The 19,569-nt window shown below is 54.1% G+C and overlaps 1 protein-coding gene across 5 annotated transcripts in view; it reads right to left on the reverse strand.

The window, feature by feature from the left end:
* The window catches only part of GAS2L1 (growth arrest specific 2 like 1), a 34,593-nt gene extending 15,547 nt beyond the window's left edge, over positions 1-19,046 (reverse strand). For 2 of the 5 annotated variants that reach the window (XM_090063314.1, XM_090063310.1), the window contains exons 1-2: positions 18,121-19,046; positions 16,317-16,991 (exon numbers count right to left, since the gene is read on the reverse strand). In XM_090063314.1, the coding sequence (XP_089919440.1) occupies positions 16,317-16,985 (669 nt within the window). In that variant the 5' untranslated portion in view covers positions 16,986-16,991; positions 18,121-19,046. Of the gene's footprint in view, positions 1-16,316; positions 16,992-17,447; positions 17,527-18,120 lie in introns of those variants that run through there. The other 3 variants (XM_090063312.1, XM_090063311.1, XM_090063313.1) reach the window with 3 other exon arrangements.
* Between the last annotated feature and the right edge of the window lie 523 nt (positions 19,047-19,569).

The raw sequence follows: 19,569 nt of genomic DNA on the forward strand, positions 1-19,569 counted from the left end.
GGACTGAAAATGAAAGTAGTTAGGCAAGTGGGCCCCTCCGTGCACGGATGGTTTCCATTCAGATACATAAAACAAGTCCCCAAATCAACCTGAGCTGAAGTGAAATGACCTGCTTGTTCCCAAAAAACTCTCACATCCCCTTTGCAGGGCTCTGATCTAGACCAGCTCAAAGATTTTTTCCCCAGATGTTTACTACATATTGGAGTTATATAGGTCTTAAAGAAACATAGACAGCTATAGAGAGTTTTAAATGCCTCTTCCCCTCTTTTCACTTGACACCCTTATCAGCCAGCATAAAATTTCCCTGGTTCTTCAAATGCCCGTATTACAGCGTGGCCTGGATCTGAATGTCCAGAGATTTAAAAAACAAGCAGAAAAAAAGCCGGCCATTTTTAAGGATTTTTCCAGGCCTTTTTTCACCTATCATAAAGCGGCAATAAGAAGGGTAGAAATCCGATATTTTCCCCATTATAGGGCATCTTCTTGTCAGTACAGAGGTGGAAAAGGATCTTGGAGTCATCACTGACTCCAAGATGAACATGGGCCGGCAGTGTGGGGAGGCAATAAGGAAGGCCAACCGCACCTTGGCATGCATCCACAGATGCATCTCGAGCAGGTCCAAGGAGGTGATCCTCCCCCTCTATGTGGCACTGGTCAGGCCACAGCTGGAGTACTGCGTCCAGTTCTGGGCGCCACACTTCAGGAGGGATGTGGCCAGCATGGAGAGGGTCCAGAGGAGGCCACTCGCATGATCAGGGGGCAGCAGGGCAGGCCCTACGAGGAGAGGTTAAGGGACCTGAACCTGTTCAGCCTCCACAAGAGAAGGCTGAGCGGGGATCTAGTAGCCTGTTACAAACTAGTCAGGGGGGACCAGCAGGCACTGGGGGAGTCCCTGTTCCCCTGAGCACTGCCAGGAGTGACCAGGAATAACAGTTACAAGCTGGCAGAGGATAAATTCAGATTAGACATCAGGAGGTGCTACTTCACGATCAGGGCGGCTAGGATCTGGAACCAGCTTCCAAGAGAAGTGGTGCTGGCTCCTACCCTGGGGGTCTTTAAGAGGAGGCTGGATGTACACCTTGCTGGGGTCGTTTGACCCCGGTACTCTTCTGCTATGGCAGGGGGTCGGACTAGATTATCTGCTCAGGTCCCTTCCGACCCTAGAAACTATGAAACTATCTTTAAGAGCACCCAGATCACAAGTAATTGGTGCTTTTGAGCTAGAAAATGCAATTCATCTGCATCATGTGTGGCCTAGCTTGGAAAAGGACAGATACGATGGTGATTGGTACAAACAGCCACTATCTTGAGGAGCATGGCTCACTACTAAGTGTCTACTGCATGTGCTTTCATGGCAGAAAGTCCCCAAATGATTTAACCTGGTTCAAGACACGGACTAGAGATTTCCCTCCCAGGGCACAGGTACGTTGAATGTAATAGGACAGCAGTGAGCAATGCTCAGAAATAGATGAGGCCTTGGATCAGGGGCCCTGTGTTGCCAAGTAGCTGAAGGGATTTTTGAGTTAATTCCTAGCACTTTTCATCCATAGATTCCAAAACGCTTTCCCAAGATGCTCAGCACCATGATGTTCCCTCCCTCCCCCCTGTTTAAAGATGGGGAAACTGAGGCATGGGGACAGGCAGGTGATGCAGCAAGCTGGCGCAGATCTAAGAGGAGAACCCTGGACCCAGTGCCTTATCCATGGGATTGCACTCCCCAGTTAAGGACTTTCTCCCTGCTGAATGCTCACTCCAGACCATGCTCCCTCTCTTCCCTGAACCACACTGGCCACCTGCTAGGCAGATGCTTCCTGCCAGCTCTTTGATCTTCCTGATCTGCACCTGCAAAACACAGGTATGTGGGTTCTTGCTGACTCCTGCTACATGGGGCTTCCCTCAGATCCACAGGATCTTGCTTCAATCCAGCCCTCTGGAATCAAATTCCCCTTCTCCCAGGTTTCAGAGCCACAGCTCTTTGCTAGAACCAACATCTTTAGTAATTTGCAGCATTAAAAGGGGGTCCAGCCTGATCTCAGGGAGTGATCACACTGGAGGGAAAGGACAGGAGCTTTGAGCCTTCCTAGCCCCTGAAATGCCTGTAGCTAGCTCCTCCTTCATTGGGACTTTGAGCTGGGCCTTAAGGAGGGAGAAAGACCTGAACTATTTGCAAATCTGGGTCATATTCAGCAAAGGGTTAAGACAAAAGCAAAAATGAGACAAGTTCCACTATGTCAAGCTGTCACACTGGGAGCTGCTTCTTGTTAAAACAAATGCAGGAAAGGTTGGAAGAGTTGAGAACCAGCCCCCACTACATGACACGAGACACTTCACTTGGCTGGGACACTTAATTTGGCTGGGATGTTCACCAGGAAGCCCCTGCCCTGAGCAGGGGTTGGACTAGAGGTGGTCTCCTGAGGTCACTCCCAGCCCTGCTGCTCTATGATTCACTTGGAATTGGACAAAACAAACTTGGCTTTTCCATGTCAAGCACTTGGGGCCAGAACATGCACTTGGGGCCAGCCCAGAAGGAAAGCTTTGGGTTCAGTCACTGAATCAAAAGGATCAACTCTTCCCCTCCTCCCCCACCTCCCACAGATCTGCCTTCTGATCCAGGATGTGGGACACCCAGCCTCCCTGCCATACCTCTCCTTGCACCCAGGGTGTTTTAATTCATCCCATTCATCACTAAGCAAATGTGCTCTCAGTGGACTCATGCCCAGACTAGTCCCTGTGGCTGGGTGGAGCATCTCTTCCCTTTGCGGATGGAAACAAGCTGCACTGTTCTGTCTCCTCACCAAGCCCTGGCCTCCCGTGGCAGCTCTGTTCCACCAGAACAGTGGCACAACTGGGCCCGGCCTGTGGATCTCATTGCCAGCAGTGAGGAAAGATGTCAGCCTCCCAGCCCGCAAATCCAAATGCAAGCCCCATCCCATCCCGGAGACCATAGTGTGGCCTATGCTGGAACTCCCAGGGTGCAGTGACCAGGAGTTGCACAGCCACAAACAGGCAAAAGCCCTTACACCAAGCGTTCCTTGCACCGATGCAAGTTTCCCACTGCAGAAGAGTAGTACAAGGTGTGGCTGATGGCTCCCCAGGGGGTTGCTCTGCTCCTGGCTGCACCTAGGGCAAACTCTCAGCCTTACATCCTTCCTCCCCATAACCTGCAACCCATAAATCCCTCCACTCATCAAGGCAGAAAAGTGGGGAGGGAGGCTGTTCTGTGTCCTGTTTCTAAACACTCTGGGAGGCACCAGCTGGAATGGGAGTGGGCGGCCATGTAGGTACCCTGCTAGATAGAGGTTCACAGCCAAACACAGGAAATTAAGAGACAAAATCCCCTGACATGCTCTAGCAAATGGCCTGGGCTGCAGCAGATGTACCTCACTGGAAGACAGCAGGAGGCAGGATGAGCTCTGGACTGCCCCTGCCCCCAGCCCTTTGCCTCTCTCTCCAGACTGTAATTATTTTTCAGGCAGCCTGGCTGGCAGGCTGCAGCCTGCACATGTAGCACAGCTGTCTGGCTGAGCATCCCAGCACCACCAGAGACCTACCCACAACAGCTGCTGGCCCTGCTCCAGAGCCATCCTTGGGATGTCAGGAAGAAGCTAGTATTTATAGACCCTTCAAGAGCCATCTTCCAGCCTGGAGGAGGAAAAAGCCTGCCAACCACTTCCAGATGGGATGGGGTGGAGGGGAAAGAGGAGAAGACAAAGGGGAAATCAGCTCCACAACACTGAGCAGTGAAAGATTTCTAACCACTCAGATCTACTCTGTGACCAAAATCCTCCCAGCCACAATCAGCTCCAGATTAGCCACCACCACATGGCTTGAATCAAGGCGGTGGGGGGCTGGCTTGTGTCTCAAAGCCAGGAACTGCAGGGGCAGGAAGGGGCTGGAGCTGGGCCACTCCACAGCTAACCTGGTCCTGGACGCTCAGGCCCCATGGCTGGCTATGCAACACAGAAAGATGGATTTTGGACAAGGGCTTATTTCCCCACTCGGTCCATCCTTCCTTCATGACCCATGCTCGGCCCTAGCCACCTCCTCTCTCCTACTGGACCAGACTGGGTGCCCCAGCCCCACTATTACATTTCCCTTCTCAGTCAAGTCCTCCACTTCCTGGTAGCAGCAAGAGGTTGACCTACCCCTCCAAGCAAGCTCAGCAGGTCCAGACTGGCCATGATGCCACTGCTTCTACCTGTCTCCTTAGCTGGACGGTTCATGAGCCCCCCAGCTGAGGTCCCATGGGCAGCACCATGGCTTCAAACTACACTTCAGTGGGTCCTGCCCAAATTATAAGGGGCACAACTCCCTGAAGCCACAGCCATCCTCGGGTCTCACCCTGGAAGCTCACATGGACCCTCCTAACTGAGTTTATTCTAGGTCTGAGGATGAATGGCTAGAAAACTGCCCACAAAATCCCATACTCATGAAAGGTGCCCCAGGGACATGATCTTGGTACTATCACCCTCAGGCTGGAAATCCTGAAACTGTTAGCAGGGCCGGCCAGGGTCACCTACACTGAGCTGTCCATAGCTTGGTACATAGGGACCTTTCAGGGGAGACCAGACCCAATTGCTCTGGGAGGATGTGACAGCTTGTGGCTCTTTCCACAGAGACAGGGGCTTGCCCCAAAGCCTGGGGGAGCCCATCTCTCCCCTCAGCATACTGTTGTACCATGTGTACACCATGGCACCCCACCCAGAAGTAGCACGGGCACTGGCAGGTAGGGAAGGTGCCAGACCAGTGGTTTTCAATCTTTTTTCATTTGTGGACCCCTAAAAATGTTGCATAGAGGTGCAGACCCCTTTGAATGATAAGTGTAGGTATGCACATACTTCTGAGTAACCATAGGCATCTTTTATGGACCCCCTCAGACATAGTCTGCAAACCCACACGGGTTTGTGGACCACAGGTTGAAAACCACTGTGCTAGATGCATCGTCACTTCCATTCCGCAGACCTGGACCACATTTTCCAGCTTAAAGCAGGCTTCGCAGAGATGCATTCAGAGCCCGCTGGCAGACAGAGAGCAGACATGTAATGTCTTCCAAGCAGCCACGACATCAGCCCACCCCAAGCCAGGATGCACATGTGACCCACTGTAAAGCGGGACTACTGAAGGAAAGCAAGAGGCACTGGAGCCATTGTCCTTACCCTGCCCCAGGCATCCAGCCCCTCCTCCCCCTTTCTGATTGCTCTAATGGGATGATGCACTGAACAGGCACCAGAAGTCAGCAGTGCAGAGGAAGAGACAGGAGAAGCTATTGCTGCTTCCCTACCCTGCTCCCCTGCCCTGTGTGTGAAAAGACACAGGAGTGAGTGAGTATATGGCTGCTGGCACCAGAGAGCAGGACATGGTGTGGTAGCTTCAGTCTTTTAAATACCACTTGTCCTGCAGGCAAGGAGAGACTCTCTCTACAGGGCCTACATGCTATTCAGCAGTGACAGGAAGAATGTTAAAGAACCACGACTTATCTGACGTCACACGTACCCCCACTATCAACTTCTGTCCCCTTTTTGCTTGAGTGTGGCACCACTGCTCTCCTCTGGCTTCCCGGATGTACCCAGGGCTGCATGGTTAGCCCCAGACAAGAGAGGTGAACTCCCAGACCACCCTCGCACCCCTGAGTGAGCTGTGATTCCCAGATGATGGAAATGACTCAGCAGCAGGGAGTAGCTGGGTAGCAAGACTGGCGCGTCTGTAGAAGGGGAGGGGCAGCTCCCGTGGCCAGAGGGTCCATGTCTCGTCTTAGGTGGGGTGGAGACCCAGTGGGGTACTCTAAATGGCTCTTCTCCACAGACAGTCCATAGACCCTAGCATATTGGGCCCGAATCCCAAAGAACCTGACTTTTTTTTTTTCATTTTGGAAAATTTTTCATGTTCCAGGTCAGATTAGCCAGAGCAGCTCTGAACCCTTTTGACTGAATGAAACTCAATTGTTCAAATAGCGTATGTGGTGCTGCAAGCAGCAAGCATCCTCCACCCCAGACTTTTCAGCCTGGGGCTTCAATCCACAAGCAGGCATCCTATACACAGGCCCAAGCCTGGAGGCCTGAGGTCTGGATGCTCCCGAGTCAAGTAGCCAGTGGTCAGATTGGTATAGATGGTGAGGTTTTTGCCTTCTCCTGTAGCGGAAGACATAACCCTCTACCAGGGATCTCTTCAGCATATATTGACAACATGTCACAGAAGCAGGCTGTTGGCTGCTGTGGTTCCCCTGCTTTACCTGTGGCTGGTTAGGGTATTAGGTCTGCGCTGTGTCAGGGTTGGCAGTAGTCTTACGCGGAGTTTAGATGATGGTTGCATGGCATTGTTTCGATAGGGCTGAACCTGCCTTAGGCAGGGGGTTGGACTAGATACTAGAAGACCTCTGGAAGTCTCTTCCAGCCCTACTTCTCTGTGACTCTGTGATACAGTTGCTGGACACCAAGTTACCACAGGAGAGCCCAGCATGAGTCATCTACAGGGATCAGTCAGGGGAAGAAATCCCACCAGAAGAGAGGCAGGGCATTCACACAACTCAGCTGAGGGCAGGAAACACCTGCATTTCCCAGGGGGGCTGTGTGGAAGAGGAAGAGAATGAGCCCTCTTGGAGGGCCTGCGAGAGACAGGCACGGGCTGCTGGAAGGTCCCCCGGCACACGAGATCAGCTGGACGCTCCCAGAGTCCTGGCATAGGGCTGAAACCCAAAACCTCCCAGCACACTGTGCCTGGGGGTGGCATTCAAGCCCCAGCCATATGCCAAGACTGGGAAGCATGCAGCACAAGCTGCAGCTGTTAGCACCAGCCTCTGTGAGGGCAGACTGCAACCCCCCAGCTTGGAAGGACCCTGCAAACATACAGGCAGGTAGAGCTCTGCTGTGGATCCCATACCAGTGCCCTGCTCCTTGTCCCACTGGTTATAGCACACTCTTGCCACCCACTCCCACTGCCCTTATACTCCACTCTCAAAATATCATGCACTTCCCCTGCCTCCTTCACCCCATCTACCATCCTCAGACTCTGCTCTGCTCTCCCTGGCTACACAGCTGCAAGCAGAGAGCTATATTTGGGAAGGCAACTTGAAACACATCTGATTCTCAATGGAGAGAGTGAGCAGAGCTGACGTCACGGACTACGCAGCAGTCTGGCTCTATGTGCCCAGGACTGGGAGATTCTGAGAACGCTACTGCCAGCGACTCTATAAATCAACACCTTTCCGCTCCAACCACTCTACTGTGTGCAGGCAGCGAGAGCACCCACCCCTGTATTGCAGCTGCTGCTGGGGTGGAACTTGGCTGTCTTACAGCACGCAGTAACACCAGTTGAGAGGTCAGAACAGGAAGGGAAGGGGAATACTGTAGCTAGCTGATACTGGGAGTAAAGATAAGGAAGGAGGCATTTTAGGGAGACAGAGATTTTCAAAGGAGTAACAGAGCCCAAGGCAGGAATCAGAAGCATGTCCCAGAGGCAGTATACAGTAGTAATGTTAAATGTGGTTAGGAAAAGTGCCTGGGTGCACACACACATGCACACACTTACAGAGGATATGAGCACCCAGCAGCAGAAAGAGCTCATCTGAACTACCCACTGTCACAAAGTGGCTCTGACCCGCCATGGACCCTCATGCCCCATCCACAGCTCTGAGCTGTGGGTTAAGAATCCCAGGGCGGAGCAGGGAGGGCAGGGCAGGGGGAGCCTTACTGTTAGCTCAGACTTGTGCTGAGCTCTGCACAAGGGCTGGGCCCCCACAAGTCCCACTGCAATCACTGGGAGCTGCTGGGTGCTTGGCACCATTGACCATTTCGCTACTTGGGCTTGGTACCCAAACAGGGGCTTGCTGGGGGACTTCACGCTTTAAAGATTTGGATAAATTCTGGCATACACCTTGCCATCCATAATTCACCATCTGATGAATGGTAGTCCCCAGACACCAGCCAGTGCATTCAGGCAAGGTGCCTGTGGCCAGGTGGGTGCTGTTGCTGGGTCTAGGCATGGCTTAGGGCAATTGTTTGATGGACAGGCCCAATCCACAGCACTTGGATGCTGATTTCCTAGTGCTCCAGAGAGCAGTGTAACCCACTGCAGTCTGTCTAGGCAGCCAGCTCCCCAACAGGGAGGCCTGCATGCTGGGCTTCCCCCCCACCCCCACACACACACTTCAGTTCTTCTTTCACTCTCTGCCCGTCTCATCCTTTTGCCCTTTCCCCAGCCTTCCCTTTCAAATCTTGTCCTCCTCACTTCCTCCACACCTACCTAGATACTCTCTTCCCCTTTCACACACAAGTCATCTGAAGTCTGCAGCAGAAGGGTCCATGTTTCATTTCCCTGCCTGAGCTTGTGTAGTCATAGTGCCAGTGACCGAGGCCTTACAAGAGAACATACTGCAATATGCTCTTGGTTCCTGTAGTGAGCCCAGGCCAGAGGCATGACTGTACATGGTTAGGACAGGACTCCCCCGCATCCATACTGCATCACTGACTAACACTGAACAGCCCAGGGCCCTCCTTCCCCCCTCCACCTCCATTCCAGGCTGAGTTATCCCAGCTCCCCTTATGTGTCAGTCACCCCGATGCTGCAGGCTCCCCTGTGAATCAGGACTATGGAGCAGCCCGGGGGGACGTGGTGGGTACACTCCCCAACTCTGATGCACACTGTTTAGTCCAGCACAGGCTGAAAAGCAAGGGAAAGTCTGTTATTATGGCCCATTCCTGAAGGGCCTCAGATTTTCCTGGAGCTGAGCAGGCAGTCCCATGCCCAGCGCTCCTGGCACAAAGGAGTTTGTTTTTTTTTCTGTTTTTTTGCACCGGTCCTGGAAGATACCAGGTCAATGCATGGAGTGGATGGAGCAAGCTCTGGTTCCACCACCCAACACCAAAAAGAATCTGCTCAATATAGACCTCCGATGGAGGACATATCAGAGATAATCACCTGCCCTGGGGAGCCTGCCTACGTGGTCACGCTGCTTCCCTACCCCAAAGGCAGGTTAGGAGAAACTGTTGCTGTGGAAGGCAACCAGGAGGCAGTGTCAAGCTGCCAGGCACAGGGCCCTGCCCTGCACCAAACTGCCCTCCTGTTTCACAGCTGTCACAGTGAGCTCCACAAACACCCCTGCAACATGGGTACTTCCCTCAGCTTACAGGTGGGAAAACTGAGGCCCGGGGAAGTGAAGAGACTCTCCAGGCAACTAGTCAGTGACAGAGCTGAGACCAGAACACAGAAGTCCTGACTCCCTCCTCCCCCTGCATGAGCCGCTACAGAGCCCACCGTCCCCAGCCGTGCCCGTGGGGCTTCTCAGGGCTCTAAAAGACATGGAGCCCAAAGAGTCCCACACAGCAGTTTTCTGCCAGGAAGGTCTATGTGGTGGCACTGGATGCGGCTCTGGCTCTTGGAGCGACCTCCTATAGGAAATTTGCTTTCCACTCCATGCCCCTCCCTAGCTCTAATGATGCCCATAAAAGCTCAGAGCATGTCACACGGCTGGTCATTACAAAGCAGAGAAAAATGCCTTCCAGCGGCCGGCGGGGAGGGGAGTGCACCCATTCAACTTGCCAGAATGGCTGTGCCCACAGCTCCCTCTGAGTGCAACCTAGGGGCAAAAGGGGACTTTGCCAGAACAGAGCCTCTCCAGTGAACCGCAGCGAGCTCCAGCTGGCAGCACCCAGATCCACTCAACCTGCCAGGGGATGTCTCCTCTGCAAGAGTCCTGCATGCAGGTCCTAGGGCAGCTGGGCATTGTCAAACCATCACATGGAAACTCCACTTTATCTTCCCCTTCAGATACCCTACCAAGCACACTGGGACCCAAGGCAGCCCACATGGAGCCACAGTTGCAGCAGTCCCCAGGGATACTTGCAGCTGTCCCCGCAAAGCCAGCAGGAGACTTAATGAGGACTTAAATGAAAAAAGGGCTTTAAGATTAGGGAGTCCGGGCAGGTCAGCTCCTCCCCCTCAGGCTCTTATTAAAGGATGCCTCCATAATCCGGATGTAGGATCTCTCTCTCTCTCATCTCTGCCTCTCCCTCCCCCTCTTCCAACCCAGGGCTGCAGCTAACAGGCAAGAGTGGGACACAGGCAGCAGGCAGTGAGTGCATGGTTCAAATGGCCCTGCCTCGCTATCGCATGTGCCCTTACAGCCTGTGCTGGATTTCTGTTGCCAAGCTCGGTACATGGCAGCCCGGGGTGGGGGGCAACCTTTTTGGCAGGTGTTTCACAAAATAGCCCCACACCCTCCCTGAATGCCACTCTGATCCCCTTCCCCTGCCTGATCTGCTGCTCTCCTTTCTGCTCCCTGCCCTGTGCTCCCTGCCCTATCTGTTGCTCTACTTTCTGCTCTCTGCCCTGTCTATTGTTCTGCTTCCTGTCTCCTCCCCCATTTGGTGTGTGCCACACCTGCCTGTGACACTTGTGGCACATGTGGTGTGTGCTGCCTGTGACACTTGTGGCACATGTGCTGCAGGTTGTCCCCCCCCCATCACCCTGCTCAGCTCCCAGTGCTGGGTGCCATTCCCAACCCAACCATCCCCAAGCAGGACTCAGACACTCTGGCGCTCAGCTCCAGCTCTGCCCTCGCACATTCCCTGTGCCCAGGCTCCCCCGGTGACAGACTGGCAAGCAAGAACAGAGGCTGCAGTGATCCCTTCGTGCTGCCCCCTCAATGCCCTCTCTCTTCTCTCTGTTTACTGCTGGCAGCCACAGCTCTCACTGCTCCCTGGCACCAAAACAAGGCATGTCATCCTTGCCTGCACTTTGGGGCAGTGGCACAGTGCTGGTCCCTTGATCTCCATCTTCCTCTGTCCCTTCCCTGCTGCATGGCACCTCCATAGTCACCAAGGCCCTTAGGAAGACTGATCCCCCGATAGCAATGCCATGTAGTGCTGCTGCCCATTGCTGCCCTTGCCCCACACCTCATCTGGGTCTCCTTGCAGCTGGGCCTGCTCCTAGTGCCAGAGGGACCTTTCACTCTCTGCAACCCCCCAGCAAGTGGTGTTTGTCTAGGTGCTGCAGATGAAAGCAAAAGTAGGCCAGATGCCTTCATAACTGAGGGCAAACTCCCACAGCCAAACGGGACTGAGCTTCCTGCAACAGCAAGGTGCCTTGGGTGGGCAAGAGCCTGTAGAACAAGGCTGGGAGCCCATGCCAACAGCAAGCCCCAGCCCCAGCAGGGACACAGGACTGCGCCCACTGAGAGGGGAGGCTTCAGGGAAGATGCCACAGGGCCTCAACCTCCACGCACACGCAGAGACCCAGCTCCGGGCCCTGAGGCTGGATTCGCAGGTGGAAAGTTACTGGGGGCCCAGTTCCCACTGGAGGCTCCAGCACCAACCTGCTCTCGGATCAGCTGTGAGTTTCCACCACAGCAGCACTCAGGAGTACTGCCAGGCACTAGGAGCCAGCAGCCACTGTCTGCCAGGAAGGCTATAATTTAACTCTGCCATTTAGAGATGGGAAAAACATCTTAAATGGTGGAGTAAATAGCCAGCCAGGGTCTCTTGGGTGGAGCTGGGGGTCACGGGGGAGGGCAGCTCTGCAGCGAGAGAGAGGTGTGGGCCTGGACTAACGCTGACTCTGCAGTATTTGGACTTCCCTTCGTTCCTACAGCAAATCGAGACCAGGACTTTCTCCTCTTGAAAAGAGACCTGCTTTGCCCTCAGGCACCATTCTCCACACTACTTGGCTTGAGGACAGACAAGGATATCACAAAGCACAGCACTCCCCTCCCATCAGAAGGAGCTTCTTCCCCACTGAGTCTGATCATGCCCCTCCTCAGCAATACCAGGGCCCTGTGTCCCTATCCTGGGGAGAGGCATATGCTGGCCTCCATCTTTGACATCCATGATCACAGTTTTGCTCCACTGTGGTGCCAGGTGGGTTTCCTGGTCCTCTGACCAGACCCACTTTGCCCTCCATTAACTCCTTCCCAATCACATCATTGCAGCCATACCCTCAATGACAGGCCCTGCCTGCCCCTGCTGTAAGGAGCAATTCTGCAGTAGATGCTCTCTGTGCCCTCACCAGCAGTAGGCCAAATAAAACCAATGTGTCTCTCCAGTGTTGCTAACAGGTCTCTTTTCCCCCCAAGTATGTGATCTTCCCCCTGCTCCAATAGCCAACTTGGCTGAGCCGGTCCCAGGGAGAAAGGGTCATGCATGAGTCTACAGGGCTAGACGGGGACTTGGGTTTCATCGCCTGGTCTGTCCCAGACTATCCATGGGAGGTGGGGGGGTGGGGGCTAGTTTCATTGTCTCTGTGCCTTGGTTTTCCCATCTTGTAAAATGGGGATAACAGCCCTGCCCTACCTAGGCTCAAGACTAAATACATGAAGCACTATAGGGTGCTCAAATACTACAGCAGTGGGGGCCAAATATGTACATTAAATGGATCCCAGGCCCTAGATAAAGCCCTGCAGCCCATATTATGAATCCAACTCCCCATCAGCACCTAGAATGAATCACATTTGCCTCTATGCAATCTAAGCAAAATCATCCCCTGCAGCTACAGGGAACCAGAAGTTCCCAGGTGAAACCCATCTGGGGCTGGGCACGCAGAGAAAGATGGAAGCACTGCAAGCTGACCAGCTGGGAACCGCACACGACCTATTCCATCAGCTGGTTGGCCTTGTTCACCTGTTGCACCTTGCCTTTAGCTATAAGCTCCGGGGGGAATGGACTATCACCTAGGATAGGTGTGTGCAGAAACTGGTACACCAGGACACTGGCTGGGGCTGCAATCATGTGCTAACAGACCCAAGGCAAGAATGGCATGTACACACCTAGCAGTGAGGACCAACTCACATGGGCAGACCTAGAGGCCGCACCCTAGGGTATCCCTGTGGTGTCAGGAAATGAAGTAACGCCAGCATGGAGCTGGGACCTCTTCACGTCCACTCGTGGGCTTCCCCAGTGCTCTGCAGCGGAGAGATTAGGAAGCGCAGGGTTGGGCCCTCTCTGCCTTCCCCGCCCCCACTTCCTGCTGTGGCCCCCGCTGGGAAGTCCCTAGAGAACAGCTTCCCCGGCGGCACTGCAGCATTTCTGCTTCTGAACAGAACCTGGAAGTCAAGGACTCACAGGAGGGGACCCAGAGAGGGGAAGGGATCAGGGACAGGGGAGGCAGCAGCAGCCTTTGCCATGAGTTATCGGTCAGCTGGGCTTTCTGGCAGAGATGGAAGTGAACCTGAATCATGGCCCCGCTGGGGGAACCTGAGGGTGGTATGTCTTAGCCTCCATTTGATGTAGGCCTGGGTGGGGAAGAACAGAGAGGGTGCAGAAGGGCTGGGCACTGCTCCACACTAAGTACCAGGGACATCCACATCCTGCCCCCAACCTGCCCTAGCCCACTGCTTCGTGTTAAGCCAGACCCTGCCTTCCCTGTACCTCAGATTTTCTATCTGCACAACAGGGGCAATGACCTGCCTCATAGGAGCTGCCAGCTGTATGCTCCAGCGTAAGAGAAGGTGCCAAGCCAGGGCAGGACCCGCTGTAAGAGGCAACGGTGGGTTTCCCTATGACATGGCATGTACCAGCTATCCTGGGCCATGAGCCAGCCAGGAACATGTTCCCTTCCAAAGGGGTGGCACAGTAGAGAAACTCCCCAGCCCTGACTGCAGGTGAAAGAAAGAGCAACCTTGGGTGCTTCTAGCTGCCTCAAACTTTGATCTAATTAACACTGATCTGTTAACAGCAGTTGCCCTTCCCTGAGGGCTGGCTGTCCTCCCCACCCTTTCCAAGCAGCCTGCTGCAATGTGGGATCTGCCCCAAAGCTTCCTCATCACAACTGCAGTGCTAGGCACTGGGGAGCAGATACTGCAGAGTTCCCAGCATGAACCAGGGTACGGCACGTTTCGTGGGACCATGATCAAAACGGTGCTGTCATGAACAGACAGCCCAGGCTTAAGTTTCATGAAGGTTCCTCAAAGCAGCACACAAGAGGCCTGACAAGCAGTGAAACCAGCTCTATGAAAACCTTCCTTCCCCTGCTCAGCAGCAGCCCTGCCACCGGGCCACAGCGTAGCAGGCATATGGGAGCCACAGCCAGAGCTTCCTGTCTTTGGGCTACCTTTGAAAAGCACAAGAGCAACATCAGGGCTGCTCCAATTCACCTCAGTGCTGGAGTAGCCCCCGTGTCTGCGCTGGCTGGGGCAACCCACTGCCAGGAGGACAGGGAGCAAGGTCCCACTGGGCCAAAGCCCAGGCAACAAAGTTCTGCTCTCTTAGCAGGGACGCGCCATAAGCAAACCTCAGCAGAGCTGGCAGGCCGCTCCCCACGCCTGCAGCCCAGGCCAAGCGGGTGTGTTGCACCTTGGGAAGAGCCAGCATTTCTGTGTGCTTCCACTTGAGAAGCTATAAAGAAAATGCCGCGTCTAAAAATAAAGCCAGTGATTTATCCTAGGGCTTCATCTCACCCTGTATACTTTGGAAGGGAGAGTCTGTTTCAACAACCACAGGGTCAATTTGCTAAGTGCTGCTCTCAGCCTGCAGCTCCCAGGGCTGGGAAATAATTTAAGAGATCTCCAAGGGTTCCCTTGTCATCCCACCTGGGCCGAGCAGGACTTCACCATAACTGTCCACCCCTCCCACAGTGCTTCCTAGTACCGGGGTTCGAAGAGCCAGCAGTGGACACCGGGGCACCGGCTGTATTTCCCAATGGAAAATTTGTGATTGGATTCAAGAGAGTCTAATTACAATGGCCTCGTCTCCCAGGGGACCCCTCTTCCTAGAGGACAACACCAGCCCCACAGCTCCCATTCGAGCCTCGCATCCTGGGCCCGATCTGGGGTTTTGGTTCTCGGCTGCACGCTGCAGGAGCACAAGCACAACAGTTGGGGGGGGGCGGAGGAGGGAGAGAGAGGAGTTGCCTTCCTGGGTAATAGCCAAGTGCTTAGAAATAAATCGACTGCAGACTCCAGTAGATGCGTCCTGCAGCGCTGAGCAGAGGGTGAGTAAGCATCTGGAGAACACTCAGACCCAGCGTAGACAGTTCCCCAGTGGGGACAGAGCCACTGCGTCCACAGAGCGGTTTAAACAGAGAAAAGCCCTCACATCCCATAAGTGCGAAGAGTAAATTCTCCAGAGCGCTGGTGCCTCTTACTGCTATGGGGATACTCGGAGATAGCTTTAGCTGGAGTCATAACTGACCAGCAAGCTCAAAATCCTCACCGCCATGCCAAACGGCAGGCTAAAAGGAGGCGTGTTGGAGCTTTCCTTGAGGGGAGCTGCGTCGTAGCACCATGCAGGCTGCTCTCCCCAAAGGGCAGGTAGTGGCCTTTGTGGGAGGGCTGCTGTTTCGTATTTCTGTGGCATGCCCCAAAGACCTCTCTGGAGACTGCAGCCCTTTTTATGAAGGCGAGCGACACTGGCCCACCTGAGTAGGGGGAGGCTCCTTGAACAGGCTCTACCCACTAGACAGGGCACTGGACCATCTGCACTGAGCACCACCCAAAAAGTAGTTAAAAGGGACACAAGGTAACTTCAGCTGCAGCCCACAATTGCACCTCTTGAGTAATAAGCAGAGATAAAATAAAAGAAGGCCTTCTGGAAGCCCAAGCCCAGCAGAAACATTCCCACAAGTGCAAGAAAACCTCAGAGAAAAGAGCCTGTTTGTTAAGACAAGCTGTCCCCTGCAGTGCCCAGATCCAGACCCAGCAACTCCGAAAGGCCCAAGTGAGACAAGAGGCTTCCCAACAGGGGAGAGGGGAAAAGGGCAAGCAGCGCGGGAGCAAGAACAAGGCATTTCACTTTTGCTCATCTCAGGCACACTTTCTTGCAGGCAGGCAAGAGTTTCTGTGCACACTACTTTTCAAGGGGGTGTGTCTTGTTTGTGAGGCTGGTGCCCTGAGGTGTCGTTAGTCCCAGAGTTACTGCTGCTCGCAGATGGAGGGGAGCACTCCAGCCCGGCTGCGCAAGGCCAGGGGCAAGCCAGATGGCACTGCTGTGGGCCGCACACACAAGCTGTGCTCTGTGAGCATCAGGGGTCAACAACTTCATTCTTAAAACCAGTGAAGGTTTAAATGCTACCAAGCACATTGGCATTGCCAGTCAAGCCCATTCCTAAGCACAGGCCCAGCCCAACCCCTGTCCTATGGACGAGTCCCCTGCATGCTTTCTCAATGCACCACAGCACCTCAGCCTGAGCCAGGTGCACCCCTCCCACCCTCTCTCCTCTAGTGGTTACAGCCTACACTTTTCTGTTAACACTCCTCAGTAATATCGAGGGGCCGCGCTAGAGTGGGTTGGGAGAGAATCGGGCTGGGAAAGTGCAGGAGGACACCCACCCATACTTACAAGATACCAGGGGCACTAGGTTTAAGATCCCGACAAAACAGAACAGTCTCTCACCAGCTCATCCAGGTTCTTGAGGTCACACAAAGAGATTCGCTGTGCCCTGCTAGGGTAGATGGGGGACTCAGGGCCCAGGTCTTGGCTATCTTGCTGCGTCACCAGCTCCTCATAAGCAATCTGGTCCCTCATTTCCTCCTCAATTTCCTCTTCCATCTGGATCAGCATGGGGGCCAGCATCCCAAACTTGGAGCCCCTCCTGGCCACCTCCAGAAGGCACAGGACAAAGTTCTTCTCATTCTTTTTTAGCACCAAGTCATTTGTTTCAAACATCAGGACGTCCTGGATGCCCAGGTCCTGTCTGCACCACTGGATGAAGTTGGAGACATTGTCCCTGGCGATGAAGGAGCCAGGCACCACGTTCTTGGCCTGGAAGACCACTTCGTTCTGAGGCACCCTCATGTGGGCGGCAGCCTCCGAGTGCTGCTGCTGGAACTCCAGGGCGATGCGGTTGACGTTGTTGGCATGCTGGCAGAGATCGTAGCCTGTCTCCAAGGCCTCCATGAAGTTGTCCACCGGGATGTCCAGGTCATAGAGGGTGTTGAGCCACTCAGTCAGATCCTCCTTCATGGCATAAAGGTACTCCTCACTGGACCGGAAGGGCCGAATGCTCTTGGAAGCTGCAGACTGGATGTTGCTCTGGTCAGCCATCTTGCATGTCCTTCCCATGCGTCACTGTGAAAAGATGACACTGCCATTGGGAACAGAGAAAGGAAGACAGCCCATTGCTCCTCTCCCTGCACGTCCACCTCGCCAGCCCAGCCCACCCCCTTGCTGTGGCACAGATACATCCTGCAATGGAAATGCACTGCATCATCGCAATTAAAACTGAAGCTCTCAGCTAGGAGACAACATGATCCCATGGGCAGGGCAGCAGGCTGGAAGTCAGGAGACCTGGGCTGCATTCTTGGTTTTTGTTTCAACCTGCAGCAAGCATGACTTCGGGGATGTTACTTCCCATCCTGTGCTTCAAGTCTCCTCACCCTGCCTACTTTTGTGCTTTGAGACCAGAGGGCCCAATCTAGTACCTAGTTCCCCCAACCCCCTGCCTTTGATTCCAACAGAAACACAAGTACTCAGGATCTTTGTGAATCAAACCCTAAAATCCCATGTTGTTGGGTCACATCATACCCTGAAGACTTCTCTCTCAGCCCCTTCTTTCTGCTCTCATTCCTCCTCCCGCTGGAGATGGGGGAGAGGGGAAGGGATGAGGAAGCATGAAACCCCTGGAGATATCTCCAGCCCTGAATCATCCGATTATATTTCAGGTAAGGGAACAAGGAGCTGTTCACAAGTCACTGACGGTGAAGACACCCCTGCCCCAGGCAGGGCGGTGGTGCATGCGATGGAGTGGAAGCAGGCAGCAGGGATGCTGTGTCATATTACTGGATCCTTTCAGGTGCCTCACAAGCCTCCTCATGCTGCAGTCCCTTGGCCATGATGTCTCACATCAGGTATTTATTAACCCAGCCTATTAAGCTGCACTCCACATTCAGGGCTTGTGAGCCTAGGGGGCTCCCGACACACTTTGGGTTTTCTGTGGGCCTCACACTTGTGGGAGCCTTGGAGAACCTGCATGCAAGAGACCCACAGAGCTGCCAGGCAAATGCAGGGAGCTTGGATACCGGCCTCAACTCACAGATCCAGCGGTAATCGAGCACCCAGCTGCTCAGGTCATCCAAGGAGGAAAATTTATGACTCCTCCCCCCCACCCAGACAGCTAAAGCTGAAAAACAATATCTCCTTTCAACCCAGAGACCGGATACATTTACAGTGGAAAACAGGAGAGAGCCAAGAGCCTCACCTGAGCCATCATTCTTCTCTCTCTTCGCACCAGCCCAGCGCAGGTGTAACCCCCTGCAGCAGCAGGCACTGCTAGCCAAACAGGGGAAACCAGTCAGGATTTGCCAAGGATCCTACCGGCTCCATCGATCAGCCCAGATCTGAGATAGGCACAAGTCCTGTCCCCCTCCCCCTGGCAGCTGCACCGTATGGCTGGGCTCCTCCAGGGTGGGGGGTCTCTAGCTCTGGCTGGGGGCCTGCTCTCTCCTCACCTGCTGGGGGAGCAGCAGCAACACTGGCGTGAGATCCTGGGAGACAGATGGTACAGAGCACAGACAGACGGGGGCTCAGCGTTTGCTTAAGGCAGGCCTTGCAGACTCACCCTTCACCCTTCTCCGCCAGTTCATTGAGGGCTGGGGGTTCGTTCACACCCCGGTGCTTTCTTTCCTCCCGTCTTCTGCGAAGCCCATGTGCAGAGGAAGCCAGAGGCTCCCCCTTCCCAGCTTGCTGCAGTCTCTCTCTTCTAATCTCTTGGCCAGAACGAGCAGCTTGGAGGAGCCCAGTTAAAAAGGGAAGGCTGCAAGGTTAATTCAGGTAGGCTGAACGGCTGAGCATACCCATCCCTGGCTGGCTGTCTCCCTCCGCCACAGCAATCAGAGGTTGTCTGGAGCACAAGCCTGGTTCTGCCTTCCTGGAAAGGAGCCAGCAGAGTCCAAGCAGAGCTGCAGACCCATTCTGTCTCTGTGTCAGGGCTTGCTGAGCCGAGCCAGGCAAAATCCCCAGTGCTGTGGCCAGCCGCCCGGAGGAGTTGGCTTTCTGTTCTTCTTTTGTGGAAGTTTTGTAGTTTCCTATTGCTATGGAAACTCCCCGGCTTCCCCCTGCCTCCTCCAGACAGCAGGGGAGAAAAGCCCACTGCACACACAGCCCTGGTCTTCTTTTTCCCCTGCTTTCCTTGGAATTTGGAACCAGCCCAAAAAGGGTTGGGAAGCCATTGATTGCACCAACCATTAAAGAGACAGTGCTTCATTATGTCTTCAGCAACTTAGAGACTGTTCTTCTCCCCTCCCTCCACAACCTCCTCTTCCTTCCTCGAGTCTTTTCAAATGGACTCATGTCTGGTCCCTATTTTTTTTGATCACAAGGATGGCTATGATGCAGGGACGGGGGAAAGGTTAAGGTTTTTGTCAAAAGGAAGAAATCAGGGGAAACTCATTTTCAACTAGGAACAGGCTAAGCATGTTTGGGGATGGATGGGCAGAAATAATGCACATGGGTCTATAATAGCAAGGTCTGGCAAGTGCGACACAGCCCTATAGCTAGCGTGGGAGGCAGTGTCATCCAGAAGTTGGGGCACCACACCTTGTCTGCAGGATAGGGCTAGTGAGACATCCAGACAGCTAGCTCATGTAAGTGGCTCCTTTGCCCTCACAGAGAAGGCTTCCGGACGGGTCCTAGTGCTGGCATTTAATCA

The sequence above is a fragment of the Crocodylus siamensis genome, chromosome 9 (genome assembly GCF_052110815.1).
Source record: "Crocodylus siamensis isolate JL-2025a chromosome 9, ASM5211081v1, whole genome shotgun sequence".
NCBI classification, from domain to species: Eukaryota; Metazoa; Chordata; order Crocodylia; family Crocodylidae; genus Crocodylus; species Crocodylus siamensis.